General features: G+C 42.6%; 1 protein-coding gene across 3 annotated transcripts in view; it reads left to right on the top strand.

The window, feature by feature from the left end:
• LOC137249176 (uncharacterized) overlaps positions 1-17,035 on the top strand; it is a 34,331-nt gene extending 17,296 nt beyond the window's left edge. Inside the window, exons 3-6 of one of the 3 annotated variants that reach the window (XR_010952270.1) lie at positions 40-111; positions 15,264-15,398; positions 15,466-15,627; positions 16,618-17,035. Coding sequence is in view for 2 of the 3 variants with exons in the window: in XM_067780476.1 (XP_067636577.1) it covers positions 40-111; positions 16,618-16,662 (117 nt within the window). In the remaining variant the exon portion in view is untranslated. Of the gene's footprint in view, positions 1-39; positions 112-5,884; positions 6,161-15,263; positions 15,399-15,465; positions 15,628-16,617 lie in introns of those variants that run through there. The other 2 variants (XM_067780476.1, XM_067780477.1) reach the window with 2 other exon arrangements.
• Positions 17,036-19,238: the final 2,203 nt, after the last annotated feature.

The raw sequence follows: 19,238 nt of genomic DNA, 5'->3' as shown, positions 1-19,238 counted from the left end.
CGAGCCCATTGAAGATGATGAATAAAATACTGAATATAGCGACACAATTCATTCAACAACCTTTGTGAGCAAGGAAGAATTTACAACGGAAGAGCAAAAAGTAACTGTGCCGTAAGTATGATAAGGATTATATTGCTAACTTCTTGTTTTATGTATGTACTAGCCTTTACCCGCGGCCCCGTCCGCAAGGAGAAAATGAAATATGTGGGCTATTCACGTTAGCCTGCTTATAAAGTTATCTGTTTAAAATTTTTTTTCTGTCTAATGCATTTTATTTTTGTAATTGAGTAAAAAAAAGAACTTTATGAGGTGATAACCTGATAGGATCCCAAAATGATAACGAAATTATCCAGAAAAAGCCACGAAATGACCCCGACGCTATCGCGGACGGATCCCGAAAACCATCCAGAAACGCCCCGGAAGTGTTTCCAAAAGTTCCCGAAGTAGTCCCAAAAAACCCCGAAATGACAACGACACGATTCTAGACTTATCCAGATAACCACACAGAAATGATGCCTGAAGGGTACCAAATTGATCCCGAAATAGTCCCGAAAAAGTTCCGAAATTACCCTGACGGGCTCCCGGACGGATCTCAGAAACCATCCAGAAAATATCCAGGAAGGGTCCCTAAATTATCCCGACTAACTCCAGAAAAAGTTCCGAAATGGCTCCGAGGGGATCCACGATGGATCGCTAAAACCATACAGAAATGATTCCGGAAGGATTCCAAAATGATCCCGAAATAGTCCGGAATTGACCCAGATGGGATCCCGCACAGATCCAGAAATGATCTCGGAAGGTGCAAAAACTATCCCGGAAAAGTAACAAAAAATCCCGAAATGGCTCCTACGGCATCCCGGACGGATCCAGAAATGATCTCGGAAGGGTCCCCAAATGATCCCAAAATGGTCCCGAAATGACCCTGATGGATCCGGCAAACCATCAAGAAATTATGCCGAAAGGGTCCCAAAATGATCCCGAAATAATACAGAAAAAGTCACGAAACGACCCCTAGAGGATCCCCAAATGATCCCGTATTAGCCCCGAAAAGGTCCCGAAATAACCTCGACGGGATCCCGGACAAATCCCGAAAACCATCCAGAAATGATGCCGGAAGGAATCCCAAATGATTCCGTAAAAGTCCCGCATTGATTCCGACGGGATCCCGAACGGATACCGAAAATCATCCAGAAGTGACGCCGGAAAGGTCCTCAAATGATCACTTAATAGTCCCGAAATGACCCTTAAGGGGTCATGGACGGATCCCATAAACCATCCAGAAATGATCCCGATATATTCCCGAAGAAGTCCCGAAATGACCCTGACGGGATCTCGAACGCACCCCTAAATGACCCTGACGGGATCCCGGACAGATCCCGAAATCCATCCAGAAATGATCTTGGGAGGGACCCCAAATGATCCCGAAAAAGTCCCGCAATGATTCCGAGGGGATCCTGATCGGATACCGATAACCATCCAGAAGTGATGCCGGAAAGGTCCTCAAATAATCACCTAATACCAAAATGACCCTGACGGCATCCCGGACTGATCCTGAAAGCCATCTCTAAATGATCCCGAAAAATCCATCCAGAAATGATCTTGGGAAGGTCCCAAAATTATCCCGAAATAGTCTCGGAAAAGTTCAGAAATTACCCTGACGGGTTCCCGGACGAATCCTGAAAGCCATCTCTAAATGATCCCGAAAAAGTCCCGAAATGACCCTGACTGGACCCCGAAAGGATCCCGAAAACTATCCAGAAATGATGCCGGAAATGTCCTCAAATGATCACCTAATAGTTCCGAAAAGACCCTGACGGGATCCCGAACGGATCCCGACAACTATCTAGAAATGATGCCGAAAGGGCCCGCAAATTATCCCGTATTAGTCGAGAAAAAGTCCCGAAATGAACCCGACGGGATGCTGGACGAATCCCAAAAATCAGCCAGAAATGATGCCGGAAGGGACACCAAATGATCCCGAAAAAGTCCCGCAATAATTCCGACGGGATCCTGAGCGGATACCGAAAACCATCTAGAAGTGATGCCGAAAAGGTCCTCAAATGATCACCTAATAGTCCCAAAATGACCCTGACGGCATCCCGGACAGATCCCGAAATCCATCCAGAAATGATCTTGGGAGGGTCCCAAAATTATCCCGAAATAGTCTGGGAAAAGTCCAGAAATTACCCTGACGGATACCGGACGAATCCTGAAAACCAATCTTAAATGATGCCGAAAAAGTCCCGAAATGACCCTGATGGGACCCGGAAAGGATCCCGAAAACTATCCAGAAATGATGCCGGAAATGTCCTCAAATGATCACCTAATAGTTCCGAAAAGACCCTGACGGGATCCCGAACGGATCCCGACAACTATCCAGAAATGATACCGAAAGGGCCCGCAAATGATCCCGTATTAGTCGAGAAAAAGTCCCGAAATGACCCCGACGGGATGCCGGACGAATCCCAAAAACCATCCAGAAATGATTTTGGAAGGGACCCCAATGATCCCGAAAAAGTCCCGCAATTATTCCGACGGGAATCTGAACGGATACCGAAAACCATCCAGAAGTGATGCCGGAACAGTCCTCAAATGCTCACCTAATAGTCCCAAAATGACCCTGAGGGCATCCCGGACAAATCCCGAAATCCATCCAGAAATGATCTTGGGAAGGTCCCAAAATGATCCCGAAATAGTCTCGGAAAAGTCCAGAAATTACCCTGACGGGTTCCCGGACGAATCCTGAAAGCCATCCTTAAATGATCCCGAAAAAGCCCCGAAATGACCCTGACGGGATCCCGAAAGGATTCCAAAAACTATCCAGAAATGATGCCGGAAAGGTCCTCAAATGATCCCCTAATAGTTCCGAAATGACCGTGACGGGATCCCGAACGGATCCCGACAACTATCCAGAAATTATGCCGAAAGGGTCCGCAAATGATCCCGTATTAGTCGAGAAAAAGTCCCGAAATGACCCCAATGGGATCCCGGACGAATACCAAAAACCATCCAGAAATGATGCCGGTAGGTATCCCAAATGATCCCGAAATGACCTCGTCGGCATCCCGGACGGATACCGAAAATTATCCAGAAATGATGCCGGAAAGGTCCACAAATGATCCCCTAATAGTCCCGAAATTACCCTGATGGGATCCCGGATGGATCCCGAAAACCATCCAGAAATGATGCCGGAAGAGCCCCCAAATGATCCCGAAAAAGTCCCCAAATGACCCCGACGATATCCCGGACGGATCCCGAAAACCATCCAGAAATGATGCCGGAAGAGCCCCCAAATGATCCCGAAAAAGTCCCCAAATGACCCCGACGAGATCCCGCACGGATCCCGAAAACCATCCAGAAATGATGCCGGAAGAGCCCCAAATGATCCCGAAAAAGTCCCCAAATGACCCCGACATACTCCAGAAAAGGTTCCGAAATGGCTCCGAGGGAATCAACTACGGATCGCGAAAACCATACAGAAATGATTCCGGAAGGATCCCAAAATGATCCCGAAATAGTCCGGAAATGACACAGATGGGATCCCGCACAGATCCAGAAATGATCCCGGAAGGGTCCAAAAACTATCCCGGAAAAGTAACAAAAAATCCCGAAATGGCTCCTACGGCATCCCGGACGGATCCAGAAATGATCTCGGAAGGGTCCCCAAATGATCCCAAAATGGTCCCGAAATGACCCTGATGGATCCGGCAAACCATCAAGAAATTATGCCGGAAGGGTCCCCAAATGATCCCGAAATAAAACAGAAAAAGTCACGAAACGACCCCTAGAGGATCCCCAAATGATCCCGTATTAGCCCCAAAAAGTCCCAAAATGGCCCTGACGGGATCCCGAAAGGATTCCGAAAACAATACAGAAATGATGCCGGTAGGTATCCCAAATGATCCCGAAATAGTCCCGAAATGACCTCGTCGGCATCCCGGACGGATCCCGAAAATTATCCAGAAATGATGCCGGAAAGGTTCCCAAATGATCCCCTAATAGTCCCGAAATTACCCTAATGGGATCCCGGACGGATCCCGAAAACCATCCAGAAATGATGCCGAAAGGGTTCCCAAATGATCCCGTATTAGTCGCGAAAAAGTTCCGAAAGGACCACGACGGGATCCCGGACGAATCCCAAAAACCATCCAGAAATGATGCCGGTAGGTATCCCAAATGATCCCGAAATAGTCCCGAAATGACCTCGTCGGCATCCCGGACGGATCCCGAAAATTATCCAGAAATGATGCCGGAAAGGTTCCCAAATGATCCCCTAATAGTCCCGAAATTACCCTAATGGGATCCCGGACGGATCCCGAAAACCATCCAGAAATGATGCCGAAAGGGTTCCCAAATGATCCCGTATTAGTCGCGAAAAAGTCCCGAAATGACCCCGACGGGATCCCGGACGGATCCCGAAAACTATCCAGAAATGATGCCGAAAGGGTTCCCAAATGATCCCGTATTAGTCGCGAAAAAGTCCCGAAATGACCCCGACGGGATCCCGGACGGATCCCGAAAACCATCCAGAAATGATGCCGGTTGAGCCCCAAAATGATCCCGAAAAAGTCCCCAAATGACCCCGACGAGATCCCGGACGGATCCCGAAAACCATCCAGAAATGATGCCGGTAGAGCCCCCAAATGATCCCGAAAAAGTTCCCAAATGACCCCGACGATATCCCGGACGGATCCCGAAAACCATCCAGAAATGATGCCGGAAGAGCCCTGAAATGATCCCGAAAAAGTCCCCATATGACCCCGACGAGATCCCGCACGGATCCCAAAAACCATCCAGAAATGATGCCGGAAGGGTCCCCAAATGATCGCGAAATAGTCCCGAAATGATTCCGGAATAATCCCGAAAATGTTCCAAAATAACCCCGACGGGATCCCGGACGGATCCCGTAAACTATACAGAAATGATCCCGGAAGAGTCCCAAAATGATCCCGAAATAGTCCCGCTAGTAGACTACTGTCTGTGTCCCAAATTTCATCAAAATCCGTGTAGCCATTCTGGCGTGATTCAGTCGCAAAGACGAAAAAATATAATTAAATTATAACTGTTCCTAGGGGGCGGGGACCACGCCCCTTTTGAAAAATATATAGCTAGTAGATCCTTCTAGACTATTGGCTATATGTGTGCAAAATTTCATCCAAATCGGTCCAGCCGTTCTTGCGTTATTGAGTCACAAAGACAAACGTCTGGACAAACATCCAAACATCCAAACATCCAAACATCCAAACATCTAAACATCCAAACATCTTAACATCCAAACTTTCCCATTTATAATATATATTAGATAGATTAGATATCGCGCCTATTATCTCGCCCCCAGCCAACATAAGAAACCATAAGGAGCTGCGTTAACATACCCGGCACAATGCCCGCATCATCTTAGGGTGGCTCGGAAAATGCTCGATTTGGAGCGTATTCGACGTAGAAAATAGTCTTTGAAAATGTATGAAAAAAGTGCTCCTTTTTTAGAGACACTGATTACTTCTACTTTGATAGACTAAAATTGAGTGGACTACGAAACTGCATACTTCGAAATTTTCCTGCAAATTTTGATACTTCTCGATTCTTGAATTTTTTCGAAAACTTTTTTTTTGGTTCGCGTAGTTTCGGCTAATAATAGAGCAAAACCGCCAAAAGGGCTGGACAATATTATGTTTGAATTTCTGTTTGTGATAGAAACCGACAGTCCAAATATCCGATCCCTACTACATCGCACGTTTAAATGTATGTAAATTGATTAAAATCAAAATTTTGACTTTTTTAGAATTTTTGTTTGTGATAGAAACCGACAGTCCAAATATCGAAGCCATACTACATCGCACGTTTAATTGTAAATTGATTAAACTCAAAATATTGACTTTTTTAGATCTTTCGACATACCAACAAAACCAACTAAGAAGATTATGCTGACATTTATAGAATACTCAGAACGACCAAAATAGGGGACATATCATGATACAAAAAATGGAGGTAGTTCCATTTAGTGCGACGTTAGCCTCTTGACTTTTGCGGGGACAAGGACAATTTCACCAAAAACAAGCTACCTGATTGAAAAATGTTACGAATTTTTCTAATTTTGATGCATTTCATATTAACGATTACGACTAAATTACTTTCATAGTTATTTTAAATAAAAAAGAAAAAAAAAATTAGCCCCATGCCTTGGAAATATTTTAATACGAAATATCAGCCTGGAATAGAAGGTTTTTAATAAGTTTTTCGAGCTCCCGAAAATTGTTTTGGTGGAATAAACATGGATAGGATAGAAGTATGCAAACCAAGAGAATACAGCCTTCCCAAGTGTCCGTACGTTTGCTCAGAACATTTTGACAAAACACGTTTGTCAATTGCTTGCTCAAAGGAGGTCCTTATAAACCGATACCGCAATTTGATGAATTGGCTACAAGTCCTCATTTTTTATCTTTTTATCTATTGTATAATTCAAGCGTTGCGCCTTAGGAGGGAATTGTTAAAAAACCATTTTTTAGGGAGAACATTAACCTGTAGCTCTGCAGATTAGCCACTAGTTATGAGAGTGTTTATGCCCGTTGTACCAGGGGTACAATAGCCCCGCCTATACCTATTCTGTGCGCTTTTAGCATTGACATAGATGTGCAGACTTTGGAGGTAGACTTTTTCTCAACATGCCTTGAGAAATATATATCCACTGTAGGGGCATAATAATAGGACCATGCTAGAACAAGATTTTTCGTGCATTTTTTTTCTGCCTAGGGGTCAAGCTGCCATAAAGATATGAGTCATTAACCAATGTACAGTGGCTCACAGCTTATTTCGTGCAGCTACAGAACAAAACTGTTGAGCTATATAGAAAGGAAACTAGTGACGGTGTCAAAAAAATGCAAGAGCACAATTTCAATAAAAATGTGCTTTTATTTGAACAAATACTTAATTTTCATGTGTTCACACGTTTGTGCTAATTATTTAATAAAAACTAAAAATATCTCAAAAATTAAGGCCACAGCTTATTTCGTGCACTACGCCCTGCCTTAGAAAAAATTACTTTGTTATTTAGTTTAGTACCTCATCTTGAAGATGATTTTCCATAGATGCAATTAGTTTGGTGGCACCTTTGTTCGACAAGAGTAGTTTTTAAATCGCTAATCTTACTAATCTGCCTTTGCCGATTGCTTGTAGCCGATTCCAAAATTGACCACAAATTTTCAATGGCATTTAAGGTGAGAGATTGTGGAAGTGGAATCATGAGGTGTGGACAGTTCCATATTACCCATGCCTGCACAATCCTGGATATGTGTTAAAGGTATTTGTCTTGGTTATTGCGAAATCGATCACGTACACCTAAATTAGGGGCGATTCGCAAAAAATTGCCTTTCGTAAGGTTAAATACAAATTGTTGTCCGTTGTGGCATCAAAGAAAGTTATTTTGCCAACTCCAGAAGCAGCCAAGTAGGCCCAAACCCATCACACTTCCACCGCCATACCATACAGTTACCTTCAAAATTTAATTTTTGAGCTCTGAAATTGCTTAACACCGCACGTATCACATCAGAATCAAAATTTTATATATTTGGCTAATATGGCATATTTAAAGTGTGTTGTAAAACAAATACAGAGCTTAAAAAGGAATAAGGATGATTATTATTGTCTCAGATGGCCATTGCGTTTTCATCCTAAAGGAAATTTCCATCTCGAAAAACCGCAATTTCGCCTTATATGGTAACGGTATGGCAACGCTTTTGGCAAAACAACAAACATTATGAAACTTCAAAAATCCCCAAATACGTCAAAAAATTTTGAGTGGAACTACCTCCTTTTTTGTATCATGGGACATATATGCCTTGAATCTCCATTCTATAGTGAAAGTCTATGAAAAAATAAAACTTTGCGTTTTCCCAACAAAATAAACTTTTGAATTACATCTGTTTACAATAAAATGGGCGACATATTGGAACGAAGTTATGTAGACCATGATACAAAAAAGAAGGTAGTTCCATTCAAAAATTTTTGACGTACTTAAGGATTTTTGAAGTTTCATAATGTTGGTTGTTTTGCCAGAAGCGTTGCCGTACCGCTACTGTTTAAGGCGAAATTGTGGTTTTCGAGATGGAAATTTCCTTTAGGATGAAAAAGCAATGGTCATCTGAGACAATAATAATATGCTTTAGCACGATTTATGTGCAATTATATCGATTGAGAATACAGTAAAACATGCAATATTATTGAAAAATAGTGGATAAGGACTCATACATTGGTTAATGACTCATATCTTTATGGGAGCTTGACCCCTATATAGAAGAAAATACACGTAAAATCCTGTTGTTCTAGCATGGCCCTATTATCATGCCCCTACAGTGGATATTTCTCAAGGCATGTTGAGAAAAAGTGTACCTCCAAAGTCTGCACATCTATGTCAATGCTAAAAGGGCATAGAATGTGTATAGGCGGGGTTGCCCCAAGGTGACCTCTGGTACAAAGGTCAAATCCACTCTCATAACTAGTGGCTAACCTGCAGAGCTACAGGGTAATGTTCTCCCTAAAAAATAGTTTAACAATTCCCTCCTAAAGCGCAACGCTGGAATTATACGATAAATAAAAAAAAAGGACGTGTGGCACTCGGGGACTGCCGCGGTAAAGCTATTGCATATTATCAACTTATGCAATTATAATATTTATGCAACATTTTGTTGTCTTTGACATTAATTCAAGTTTTTTCTTTGATATTAATTCAAGTTAACCTTTTTGAGCGTGGTGACCGATAAGAAAACTAATTTTTTACTTTTATTGAATAAATGAGAAGTTAATATTTAACTTTCAATTTAACTTTATTTTTAACTTTAACTTTCACTTTAACTTTAACATTCACTTTAACTTTATTTATATTTTTAACTTTAACTTTAACATTCACTTTAACTTTAATTTAAATTTTACGTTAACTTTAACTTTAACCTTAGCTTTAACTTTGACTTTAACTTTGACTTAACTTTAACTTTAAACTTAACTTTAACTTTCATTTTAACTTTAACTTAAACTTATTTTTAACTTTAACTTTAACTTTCGCTTTAACTTTAACATTCACTTTAACTTTAACCTTAAGTTTTACTTTAACTTTAACTTTAACTTAAACTTTAACTTAAACTTTAACTTTAACCTTAACTTTAACTTTAACTTTGACTTTATTTTTAACTTTAACTTTAACATTCACTTTAACTTTATCTTTAACCTTGACTTTAACTTTAACTTTGACTTTAACTTTATTTTTAACTTTAACTTTAACATTCACTTTAACTTTAACTTTTACTTTTACTTTAACTTTAACTTTACTTAACATTAACTTTAACTTAACATTGTCGAACGAATGCTTACTTCAGTCATAGTACAGTTCTACAAGTAGGATATGTAGCAGCACGCACATACACAGCCACGCTCACCTTATAAAATGCTTGTTTTTGTTGGTTTTTCTTTGTGGATGCTATTTGGCACTGTTGTACTTCTTAGGACCAAAAAAAGTGTAGTAGCTGCTATCGAAAACTGCGTAAAATTTTTATTGTAAAATTACAAAGAAATATCCTTATTTACTTTCAAACGAGCACTTAATTACATCTCCCTTTAAAATCCATAGGATAGGATAGGTTAGGTGGTAGCTGCCCTGATAAGGATATCTCACTTGGACAACACGAAGGCCCGTTGTGATACCACATATACCAAAACTAACGGTGACTTAGATCTAGCTACTTAGAGAATCGTTGGGTAGCAACGATAAAGCTTCGAATGATACCGATCTCAACCTTGGATATATCCTCGGGAGATCCAAGTGAGTCGCGACCGAAGTACTTTCGCCTAGTTCTGGCAAAAGCTGGACAATCAAGCATAAAGTGATTTGGTGATTCCACCTCATCATCCTCCATACAGCTGCAGCAGGATGGAGTTTCCAGTATATTGAGACGTACCGCATGGATACCCATGGGACAGTGCCCTGTCAAAACCCCAATGACCATTGATAGGTGAGCCTTAGTGAACCCAATTATTTCAGCAGACCTCCTGCCATCCACTTTTGGCCAGAAAGATCTTGCTACCCTGCAAGACGTGGTATCCGCCCAACGTTTGCTGAGCTGATTCGAGGCCCAGCTATGGAGGAGCAATCCACAGGTGGCCAGCGGGATCCCGAAATCCCTACAGCCATCTTCATCCGGTTCAGTTGTACCGATGCGGGCTAAGAGATCCGCTTGACAGTTACCCGGGATATCACTATGGCCCGGGACCCAGATAATCTTAATTGTAAAATAATTCGATGCAATCGCAAGCGAGGTCAGGCACTCCCAGACCACCCTCGATCGCACTGTAGTTGAGCTCAAGGCCTTGATAGCCGCTTGGCTATCAGAGTAGATGTTAAATTCCCTAACCGTGGTAGCACTGGATAGCATTCCATCCACCGCATCCTTAATCGCAGCAATTTCCGCTTGGAATACACTGCAGTTATCAGCCAACTTAAACTTGCGGCTTAAATTTAGCTCTTGACAAAAGACCCCCCACCAACCTTTCCATCGAGCTTCGACCCATCCTTGAACAAGTTAACCGGTCCCATGCCCCAGATAATTTCTCTTCCCCAATCCTCTCTCTCTGGAATAACTGGGGTGAAGGTTGTATAGGGAGCAGTTATCGGCATACAGTAGTCCGTTCTGTCCGGGATGAAGTCGAAACTGGTAAGAAGGCTAGAGTGTCCGCGGTCAGAAAGTCTATATCCCATATCACGAAGCCTGACCAACGACCTTGCCGCGGCCGCCTTTCCCGCAATATCTACTGGGTATATGTTCAGCATGACGTTCAGTGCCAAGGTAGGTGTTGTTCTGAGAGCGCCACTGATACCGATCAGTGCCGTCCGTTGCACTGACACTAACATTTTGGAGGTGCTCGCCGTGTCCAGTGCTTTCCACCAGACCAGCACCCCATATAGCAGAATCGGTTTGACCACCATCTCATAAAGCCAGTGTACTATTCTTGGCGAGAGTCCCCATCTCTTCCCGATAGCTCCTCTGCAGCAGTACAAGGCAATGGCGGCCTTCCTGGCCCGATCTTCCACATTGGGTCTCCAGGACAGTTTCTTGGCCAAAACAATCCCCAAATATTTAACCCTATCAGAAAGTACCAACGGTACCCCTCCAATTGAGGGAGTTCTGAAATCAGGCATCTTATATCTCCTTGTGAAAAGGACCAATTCCGTTTTTCCCGGGTTGACCGCCAATCCACATGATTCAGCCCACCTAGCCACAGTATCCAGGTAGCCCTGCAGAACATCGCGCAGGGTGCCCAGAAATTTGCCTCTGACTAGGATAGCGAGGTCATCCGCATAGGCAACCACCCGACAACCATTGGCTTCCAGCTCCACAAGAAGCTCGTTGACTACCACAACCCAGAGGAGAGGAGATATGACACCACCCTGTGGCGTGCCCCTGCACACCTTCCTCTTAATTATGGCCCCTCCCCACTCCGCTGCGACAATTCTGCCGCATAGAAGTTTGCTAATAAATTCAACCAGAGCCGCCTCGACTCCTAAACCCACCAGAGCTCTTTCGATTGCCCCCGGTAAGACATTGTTAAAAGCTCCCTCGATGTCTAGAAAGGCACCCAGAGCATACTCTTTGTGCTCTAGGGACCCCTCTATTTGCTTTACAATCGAATGGAGAGCCGTTTCCGTCGATCTGCCCTTGCAGTACGCATGCTGTGAAGCCGACAGTAACCCCCGAGGTATCCTTTCCCGTAGGTACAGGTCAATCAACCGCTCAAACGTCTTAAGAAGAAACGACGAGAGACTGATTGGCCTGAAATCCTTAGGTGATACATGAGAGCTTCTGCCGGCCTTCGGAATGAAAATAACCCTAACCGTGTGCCAAGACTTCGGGATATAGTTAAGACTGAGGCAGTTAGTATATATGATGGCCAACCAGCGGCAGGAAATCCCCAAAGAGCTTTGAAGCTGCGCAGGAATGATTCCATCCGGGCCCGGAGACTTATAGGGCTTGAACGACCCTATAGCCCAGGTTATTTGACTTTCCCGTCTTGGAATGGCAGGCACTTCTGCATGGCCAGCGACCGCCGACCATGCAGGCGAAGATCCCGCGCAACTGGGACATCGGGAAAATGATTGTCCAGAAAAGCCTTAGGGACTCCTCGCTACTCATCGACCAGTCCCCACCATCATCTCTCAGATACCCCAGAGGAGCGGGGTTCCTAGAGAGTATTTTTCTAAATCTCGCGGATTCATTGCAGTCTTCTACGTTTTCGCAGAAGCTTCGCCATGCATCTCGCTTGGCTATCCTTATTTCATATTTATAAATCCCCAGACTCACCTTATAGAGCTCCCAGTCCGAGGGTAATTTACTCCTGGCTCTGTTGAAGAGCCGCCGACTGGACGCTCTTAGGTCGTCAAGAGAATCCGACCACCAGGGCGGCTTGCCCTTCCCCCTGTAAGTTTTCAATGGGCAGGACAGCTGAAAGGCGCTATTGCTTGCCGAGGTGAAGTTTTCCACCAGAACGTCTATCTCAGATTCGGACAGGCCCGAACTAATGTTGTTGTTCTTGTTGTAGCGATAAGGTTGCTCCCCGAAGGCTTTGGGGAGTGTTATCGGTGTGATGGTCCTTTGCCGGATACAAATCCGGTACGCTCCGGTACCATAGCACCATTAAGGTGCTAGCCCGACCATCTCGGGAACGATTTATGTGGCCACATTAAACCTTCAGGCCATTCCCTCCCTCCCTACCCCCAAGTTCCATGAGGAGCTTGGGGTCGCCAGAGCCTCGTCTGTTAGTGAAACAGGATTCGCCGCGGATAGGTGAGGTTGACAATTGTGTTTGGAGAAGCTATATATTGCGCTGGCAACCTAAAAGGTTGCGCTACACAGCCCTTTGAATCTGGTATTTTAGTCGCCTCTTACGACAGGCATACCTAATGATAGGCACCGCAGGCAGTAGCTCTCCCAGCTTCCTACAATACAAGTCCCAGTTAGTACTTTTCGGGTTCCTAAAAGATATTTTACCGGGACGTTCTTCGTTCACTGAGAACTGAATATATCGGTGATCAGAGAAGAGGTGCTCGTTGAGAACCCTCCATCCAGATATCCGACCTTCCAGTTCTCTACTAACCAGGGTGAGGTCCAGGACCTCCTCCCTTACCGCAGTAATAAAAGTCGGGTCATTCCCCCTATTACATATACAAAGTCCCTCATCTACAATAAAAGTAAATAAAGACTCACCTCTAGTGTTGGTATCCGAGCTTCCCCAAATGCTATGATGGGCATTAGCATCGGCACCGATGATAACGCCAACACCTCTCCGCCTTGCTTCAGCGGTGATTTCACCCAGTATCGCAGGTGGTGGTCCCTCTACGTCCCCGTGGGGCATGTACGCTGAGACCACCCACATTTCATTACTTCCTCGCTCGAGGCAGACCGTGGTTACGTCAGCATTGCTGAAATTAGAGAGAATAAAAGCTTTAATCTCTTTTTTAACAAGCACACAGGATCTAGGCCTACTTGCCTCCCCATGCACCAAGGTGTTGAATTTTCCAGTCCTTAATCCAGAAATCTTACTGCCGTTACTACTCAGCCACGGCTCCTGGACAAGGACTATATCCACTCCGCCTTTTTCAAGGCAGAGCAACAAATTTGCTGAAGCCGCCTTAGAGTGCTGAAGATTGATTTGACGGATTTCCGTCAAAAGCGCTCTTCTTCCGCACCCCATCCTTGGCGGATTCGTATTAGTCTTGTCCATTCTAAAAAAGTCCCCCCTCAAAGCCGCTATCCGGAGCCGATTGTGTAGTCGCCCTTTAACGGTCTCGTGGTTATCTATGCTACGCAGGGAGGCCACGCGAGGGTTGACGCATTACCTTATGAGTAATGCGTTCAGAGCCAGACCGGACGCGAAGCGGGAAAATCTTCAACCGCACCTACACCACCAACTTAACGGCGACGGAGCCGGAACGTACCTTGAGGCCCGCCACGGTTTTAACGGGACGTGGGCAGGTGCAGCATTAGCCTACCAGCCATTTCGGTAGGGTTTCACCCCGACCTACTAAAGTGGCAGAATACCGCACCTACCAGCCCAAAGTCATCAAGTCCAAATTTAATGTCAAATCAAAGCCCTAAAACAGTCCAGTTCGTCACCGTTGTGTACCGATCTTGACTCTTAGAGAGTCCTCCCTCCCCTGAGCTCGGCACAATGACTCAGGGGGTGCGCGTTTTATCGAGTTGTCCTCTCTAGATCCGCCATTATCAGTAGAAGCAGGGGCACCTCGTGCAGGACGTGAAAACTAATCACGCGTGACATTCATCACTATGGCCGGTCTAAGACTGAAATCAGTCCCTGATCCAGAGCCTGAAACCACTTATGATATCCAAGCCAAGTATCTTAGCCCCTTTTAAAATCCATATATTTTGAACAATTTTAATTAACAAATTGTTACTTTATTACCGGGGACGATTGCTAAAACACGACCAAAACCGTCGGGGGAGGTATTAATAGACGCGTTTTTGCATCGCTGCCAATAATTCGAATACTTTTTCTCTTTGGACTATTGATAACAGGACAAAACGTGTCTTTTCATTTCTCTTTCCACATTTTTGGACGGGTTATTGCAGTCGACCTCGGTTTCAAACTGTTTTTCGTGGAGAACTTTTGAACGGGAAGAAAAACTTAGCACCCGTGTTTGTATTCTTAATGCTGGAATAACTACGCGTCCTCAGATACCCCAATTCAAGACTTTTGTATAATTTTCTGTAGGACCCATATAGGTGCACTACATTTTCATACTAAATTCGTTCAAAAAAATTTACCATCACAGCAACCCATATCTGATATTCCGGTCCGTTTTTTGTTTCCCTGTGTCGCTTTCCACGACAGCAACCCCTGTAATTTTGACACTTCGTTCAGTGTTAAACGCATGTTCCACGCAGGTTCCACTGAGTTCCACAATAGTTTGACACTGACCGAAGTGTCAAATGGCAGTGTGTTAGAAAGAGCAAGGAATTGTTTCCTTCTCATACATATCATACTTGTAAACCTGTACTATGATTTCAGTATATGGAAAAACCGTCGAGTGTTGTTATTAGGTTGATCTGCTAATGATATTAAAAAGTTATAAGACCCTACTTAAATTCGAAACTTACTGGACTTGTTAGTTGCTAAATAATTTTTAGTTGAGTTACAAAAATTAATATTAAAAAAAAAATCTTTTTTCGACTTTCTTAATTATTTGTGCTCTATTATTTATCCAGAAGCAAAAAATACCAAACAGAATAAAAAAATACCCGTGCAATATTTATGGTAAACATTTTAGACAAGCCCTTAATCCAACATAAACTACTTCATAGGGACGAAAAGCCCTATAAGTGCGTTTTTTGTGAAATGCGGTAAGTTATAAAAACCTCATCCTAATCTGATCTAAATTTATTCCAACTTCCCATTTTTATTCAATAGATTTGAAAACACTTTGAACCTAAGCCTTCATATGCGTACTCATACCACCGACAAACCATATAAGGTACGATTACACTCAGCTTCTCATAAAAAGGAAGATCCAAGGACGCGTGAGCGAAATATGCCAGCTTTAAGGGAAGAGGCTAAATTGAAAGTTAACAGGTAACATGGTGTTCATGAACTCCGTAGACTGTGATCTTATATTAAGGTTAATTTATCCGTAAAACGCGGCATGCAGAGCCGGTATTGTGTTATACGATTCGTGATCGAAAACAATTTTTTACATCGCAATATCTCTTAAATGGTGGATCGGATTATGGAAATATGCTAAAGAGTGGCTACGTGTACTAATTACAATTCATTCTAATATTTACGAATAGCTTGACAAAATCATATTTCTTCTTTGAGAAAACACTCAATGTCAAGCTTTAAATGTTGAGATTTATTTAATCTCAATTTTAACCTACACTGCATCCACTTGAAGTTTATTTGACGGATAATTTTTTTTTGTATATTGAATAAATTATAAAGAAGAAGCACTGGATTTTATTTTTTAAGTTTTCAGCCCCAAACTAATTAAAATATTATGGAAAAATACATTTAGGCAATTCACAAGGTCTTTTTCATAGAACGTGCTGTGATTTGAAAAACCTCACGAATGCTTTGCTGTTGCTTCTCAAATAAAAGTTAGATTTCATCATTTACTGAATATATATAAAAAATGGGCGTGGATATTGCCTGATGTCGCTCTTTTTAAATAGCTATGAGAGATGAGTGCCAAGGAATCCACATATAAAATGTCAACAAGATACCTTAAAATTTACTCAAGTTATCGGGTTCACATGGTTAAAAGAATTTCTTTTTCACCCGGATCATTTTGATATATGGAAATCTATATTTATTCAAATTAAATTGTTTTACTCAATCGTATTATAACGCCTTATGTAAGCTTGACTTTTAGTGGGTTATATTCTTATATAAAAGCTCGTAATACAAAAGTGGTATGTTTATCTCTTTATGCAAGCCTTATTTTAATTGATCTATAAGCCTTCTAATAATGTTGTTATTTTCTTACTAATGACTTCTAATAATTCCTTATGTGAGCTTTATTTTAAATGAGTTATAAGCGTTATACATAACGTTATCTTTCAGATAAACCTTATGCCACACAGTACAGAAAAACAAGGATTATTATAAGGATTACACCAGGCTCGTACTTATTGCGCCAATTTATCGAAAACAGTAATTTGGACAGTTGGTTGGAATGCAGCTGCTCGAAATCACGTCCATTCTGACAGCACTGATAATCAATTAAGAACAATTCAGCGATTCTAATAACACATTCAATGATACACAAAACGGATTTACTATTAATTTTGTATGCTTTTGCATGAACGTTGAGAACTCTTGCTATGAGAAAGGGATGATGGAGTGGTAATGAATTATGTCATAGCTATCAACATACAAATTTTGAAGTTAGGTTAACTATGTATAAATAACTAAATAAAAGTATATGATGTGTGGCCCAGAACCATACTCAAAATAGTTTATAGTTAAATATAACTCACTTTTAGTTGACATCTGAAAGTTAGCTGTTGTTGTTGTTGTGGCAGTGCTTCGCCCCATCCAATAGGTGCGACCCATCACAAATTGTCATCAATACGACTACAATGTCAACACGCGTAAATTAAACTTGCATGATCGCGCGATCCTCTATGTTTACACTTTCATTTACTTTTTTTTTCGTTTTATTAATTTTATTGCACTATATTTTATCTGTTTTATCTTGTTTTATATGATTTAGTTTTATTTGATTTAATTTTTTCTATTTAATAGCCAAAATGTAACCGACCGACTGACCGACCGACCGACCGAGAAAGAACCGACTATAATGTCAACAAGCGCAAATTCAACTTGTATGATCTCGATCCTCTATGTTTACACTTTCATTTACTTTTTTTTTTGTTTTATTAATTGTATTGTCTTTATTTTATCTGTTTTATCTTGTTTTATATAATTTTATATTTTTTTTTTATTTTTTTTTTTTATATGATTTAGTTTTATTTTATTTAATTTTATTTTATTTAATAGCCAAAATAAAACCGACCGACTGACCGACCGACCGAGAAAAAACCGACTACAATGTCAACACATGTAAATTCAACTTGCTTGATCGCAATATTCTAAAAAACCTGCAAAAAAAGAAAACAAATAAATGTAACGTCTGACAAACTGATTTCATGCCAGGGTAGAGTCATTTTGAAATGAAACAAATCAAAATAAAAAATAAAAAATTATTCATCATTTTAAATTTTCTTATTGATGCATAAAAAGTTATTTTTTATTCAAGCATTTCTTGAATAATGAATAACATTTTTTCTCGTTATTCAAAATATTCTAATTGATGATAACCGCCCATTCTTATTTTTGCAAATTTTGAATAAAGAGTTGAGTTATTATTCATTATTTACAAAATATGGAATAAGAATAAAATTTTAGTTTTTATTCAGTTATTCAAAAATAAAAAAATAAACCATCGAGATGTCCTGAAAATATACCCATATGCATAACCAGTTCGCGTGTAGTTCTGAAGCTTCTTAGGGTAATATTGAGATGATTTTGGAGAGTATTCGCGGGGTTTTTTGGGTGCCGTTTGGGGGTAATTTCTGGGACACCCTGGGGTCTATTGGGGTCCATTCCAGGGGCTCCCTCGTGATCCTCCTAGGGTTTTGGGGTCATTTCGGGATAGCTTTTGCGACTCCCTCGGGGTCTTTTGGAGGTCATTTTGGCATGGTTTAGGGGAGTACCTCGGGGTCCACGCGGGGTCTTTCCGTGACCTTTTTGGGACTCCCTCGGGGTCATTTGAGGGTCATTCCGTGATGGTTTTGCGGACTCCCTCGGGGTCATTTGGGGGTCATTTCGGGATCTTTTTGGGGACTCCCTCGGGGTAATTTCGGGATGATTCTGGTGACTCCCTCGGGTTCATTTGGGGGTCATTTCGAGATGGTTTTGGGGACTCCCTCGGGGTCATTTCGGGATCTTTTTGGGGCTCCCTCGCGGTCATTTCGGGATGGTTTTGGGGACTCCCTCGGGGTCCTCCCAGGGTCATTTGGGGGCCATTCCGGGATCTTTTTGGGGACTCCCTCGGGGCCATTTCGGCATAGTTTTGGGGACTCCCTCGGGGTCTTCCCGGGGTTATTTGGGGGTCATTCCGCGATCTTTTTGGGGACTTCCTCGGGGTCATTTGCGTCATTTTGGGATGGTTTTGGGGACACCCTCGGGGTCCCCCGGGTTCATTCCGCGATCTTTTTGGGGACTCCCTCGGGGTCCTCCTGGGGTCATTGCGGGATATTTTTGTGGAATCCCTCGGGGTCATTTGGGGATCTTTTTGGGGACTTCCGCGGGGTCATTTCGGGTTGGCTTTGGGGACTCCCTCGGGGTCCTCCTGGGGTCATTTGGGGACCCCGAGGAAGTCCCCAAAAAGATACCGGAATGACCCCGGGAGGACCCCGAGCGAGTCCCCAAAACCATCCCGAAATTACATGAAAGGACCCCGAGGAGTCCCCAAATGACCCCGGGAGGATCCCGAGGGATTCCACAAAAATATCCCGCAATGACCCCAGGAAGACCCCGAGGGAGTCCCCAAAAAGATCGCGGAATGACCCCCAAATGACCCCGAGGGAGTCCCCAAAAAGATCCCGGAAAGACCCCCAAATGACCCCATGAGGACCCTGATGAGTCCTCAAAACCATCCCGAAATGACCCCGAGGGAG

This window comes from Eurosta solidaginis, chromosome 4 (genome assembly GCF_040869045.1).
Source record: "Eurosta solidaginis isolate ZX-2024a chromosome 4, ASM4086904v1, whole genome shotgun sequence".
In the NCBI taxonomy this organism is placed as follows: Eukaryota; Metazoa; Arthropoda; class Insecta; order Diptera; family Tephritidae; genus Eurosta; species Eurosta solidaginis.
The sequence above is the reverse complement of the archived record's forward strand: the minus strand, read 5'-3'. Positions and strand labels throughout refer to the sequence as shown.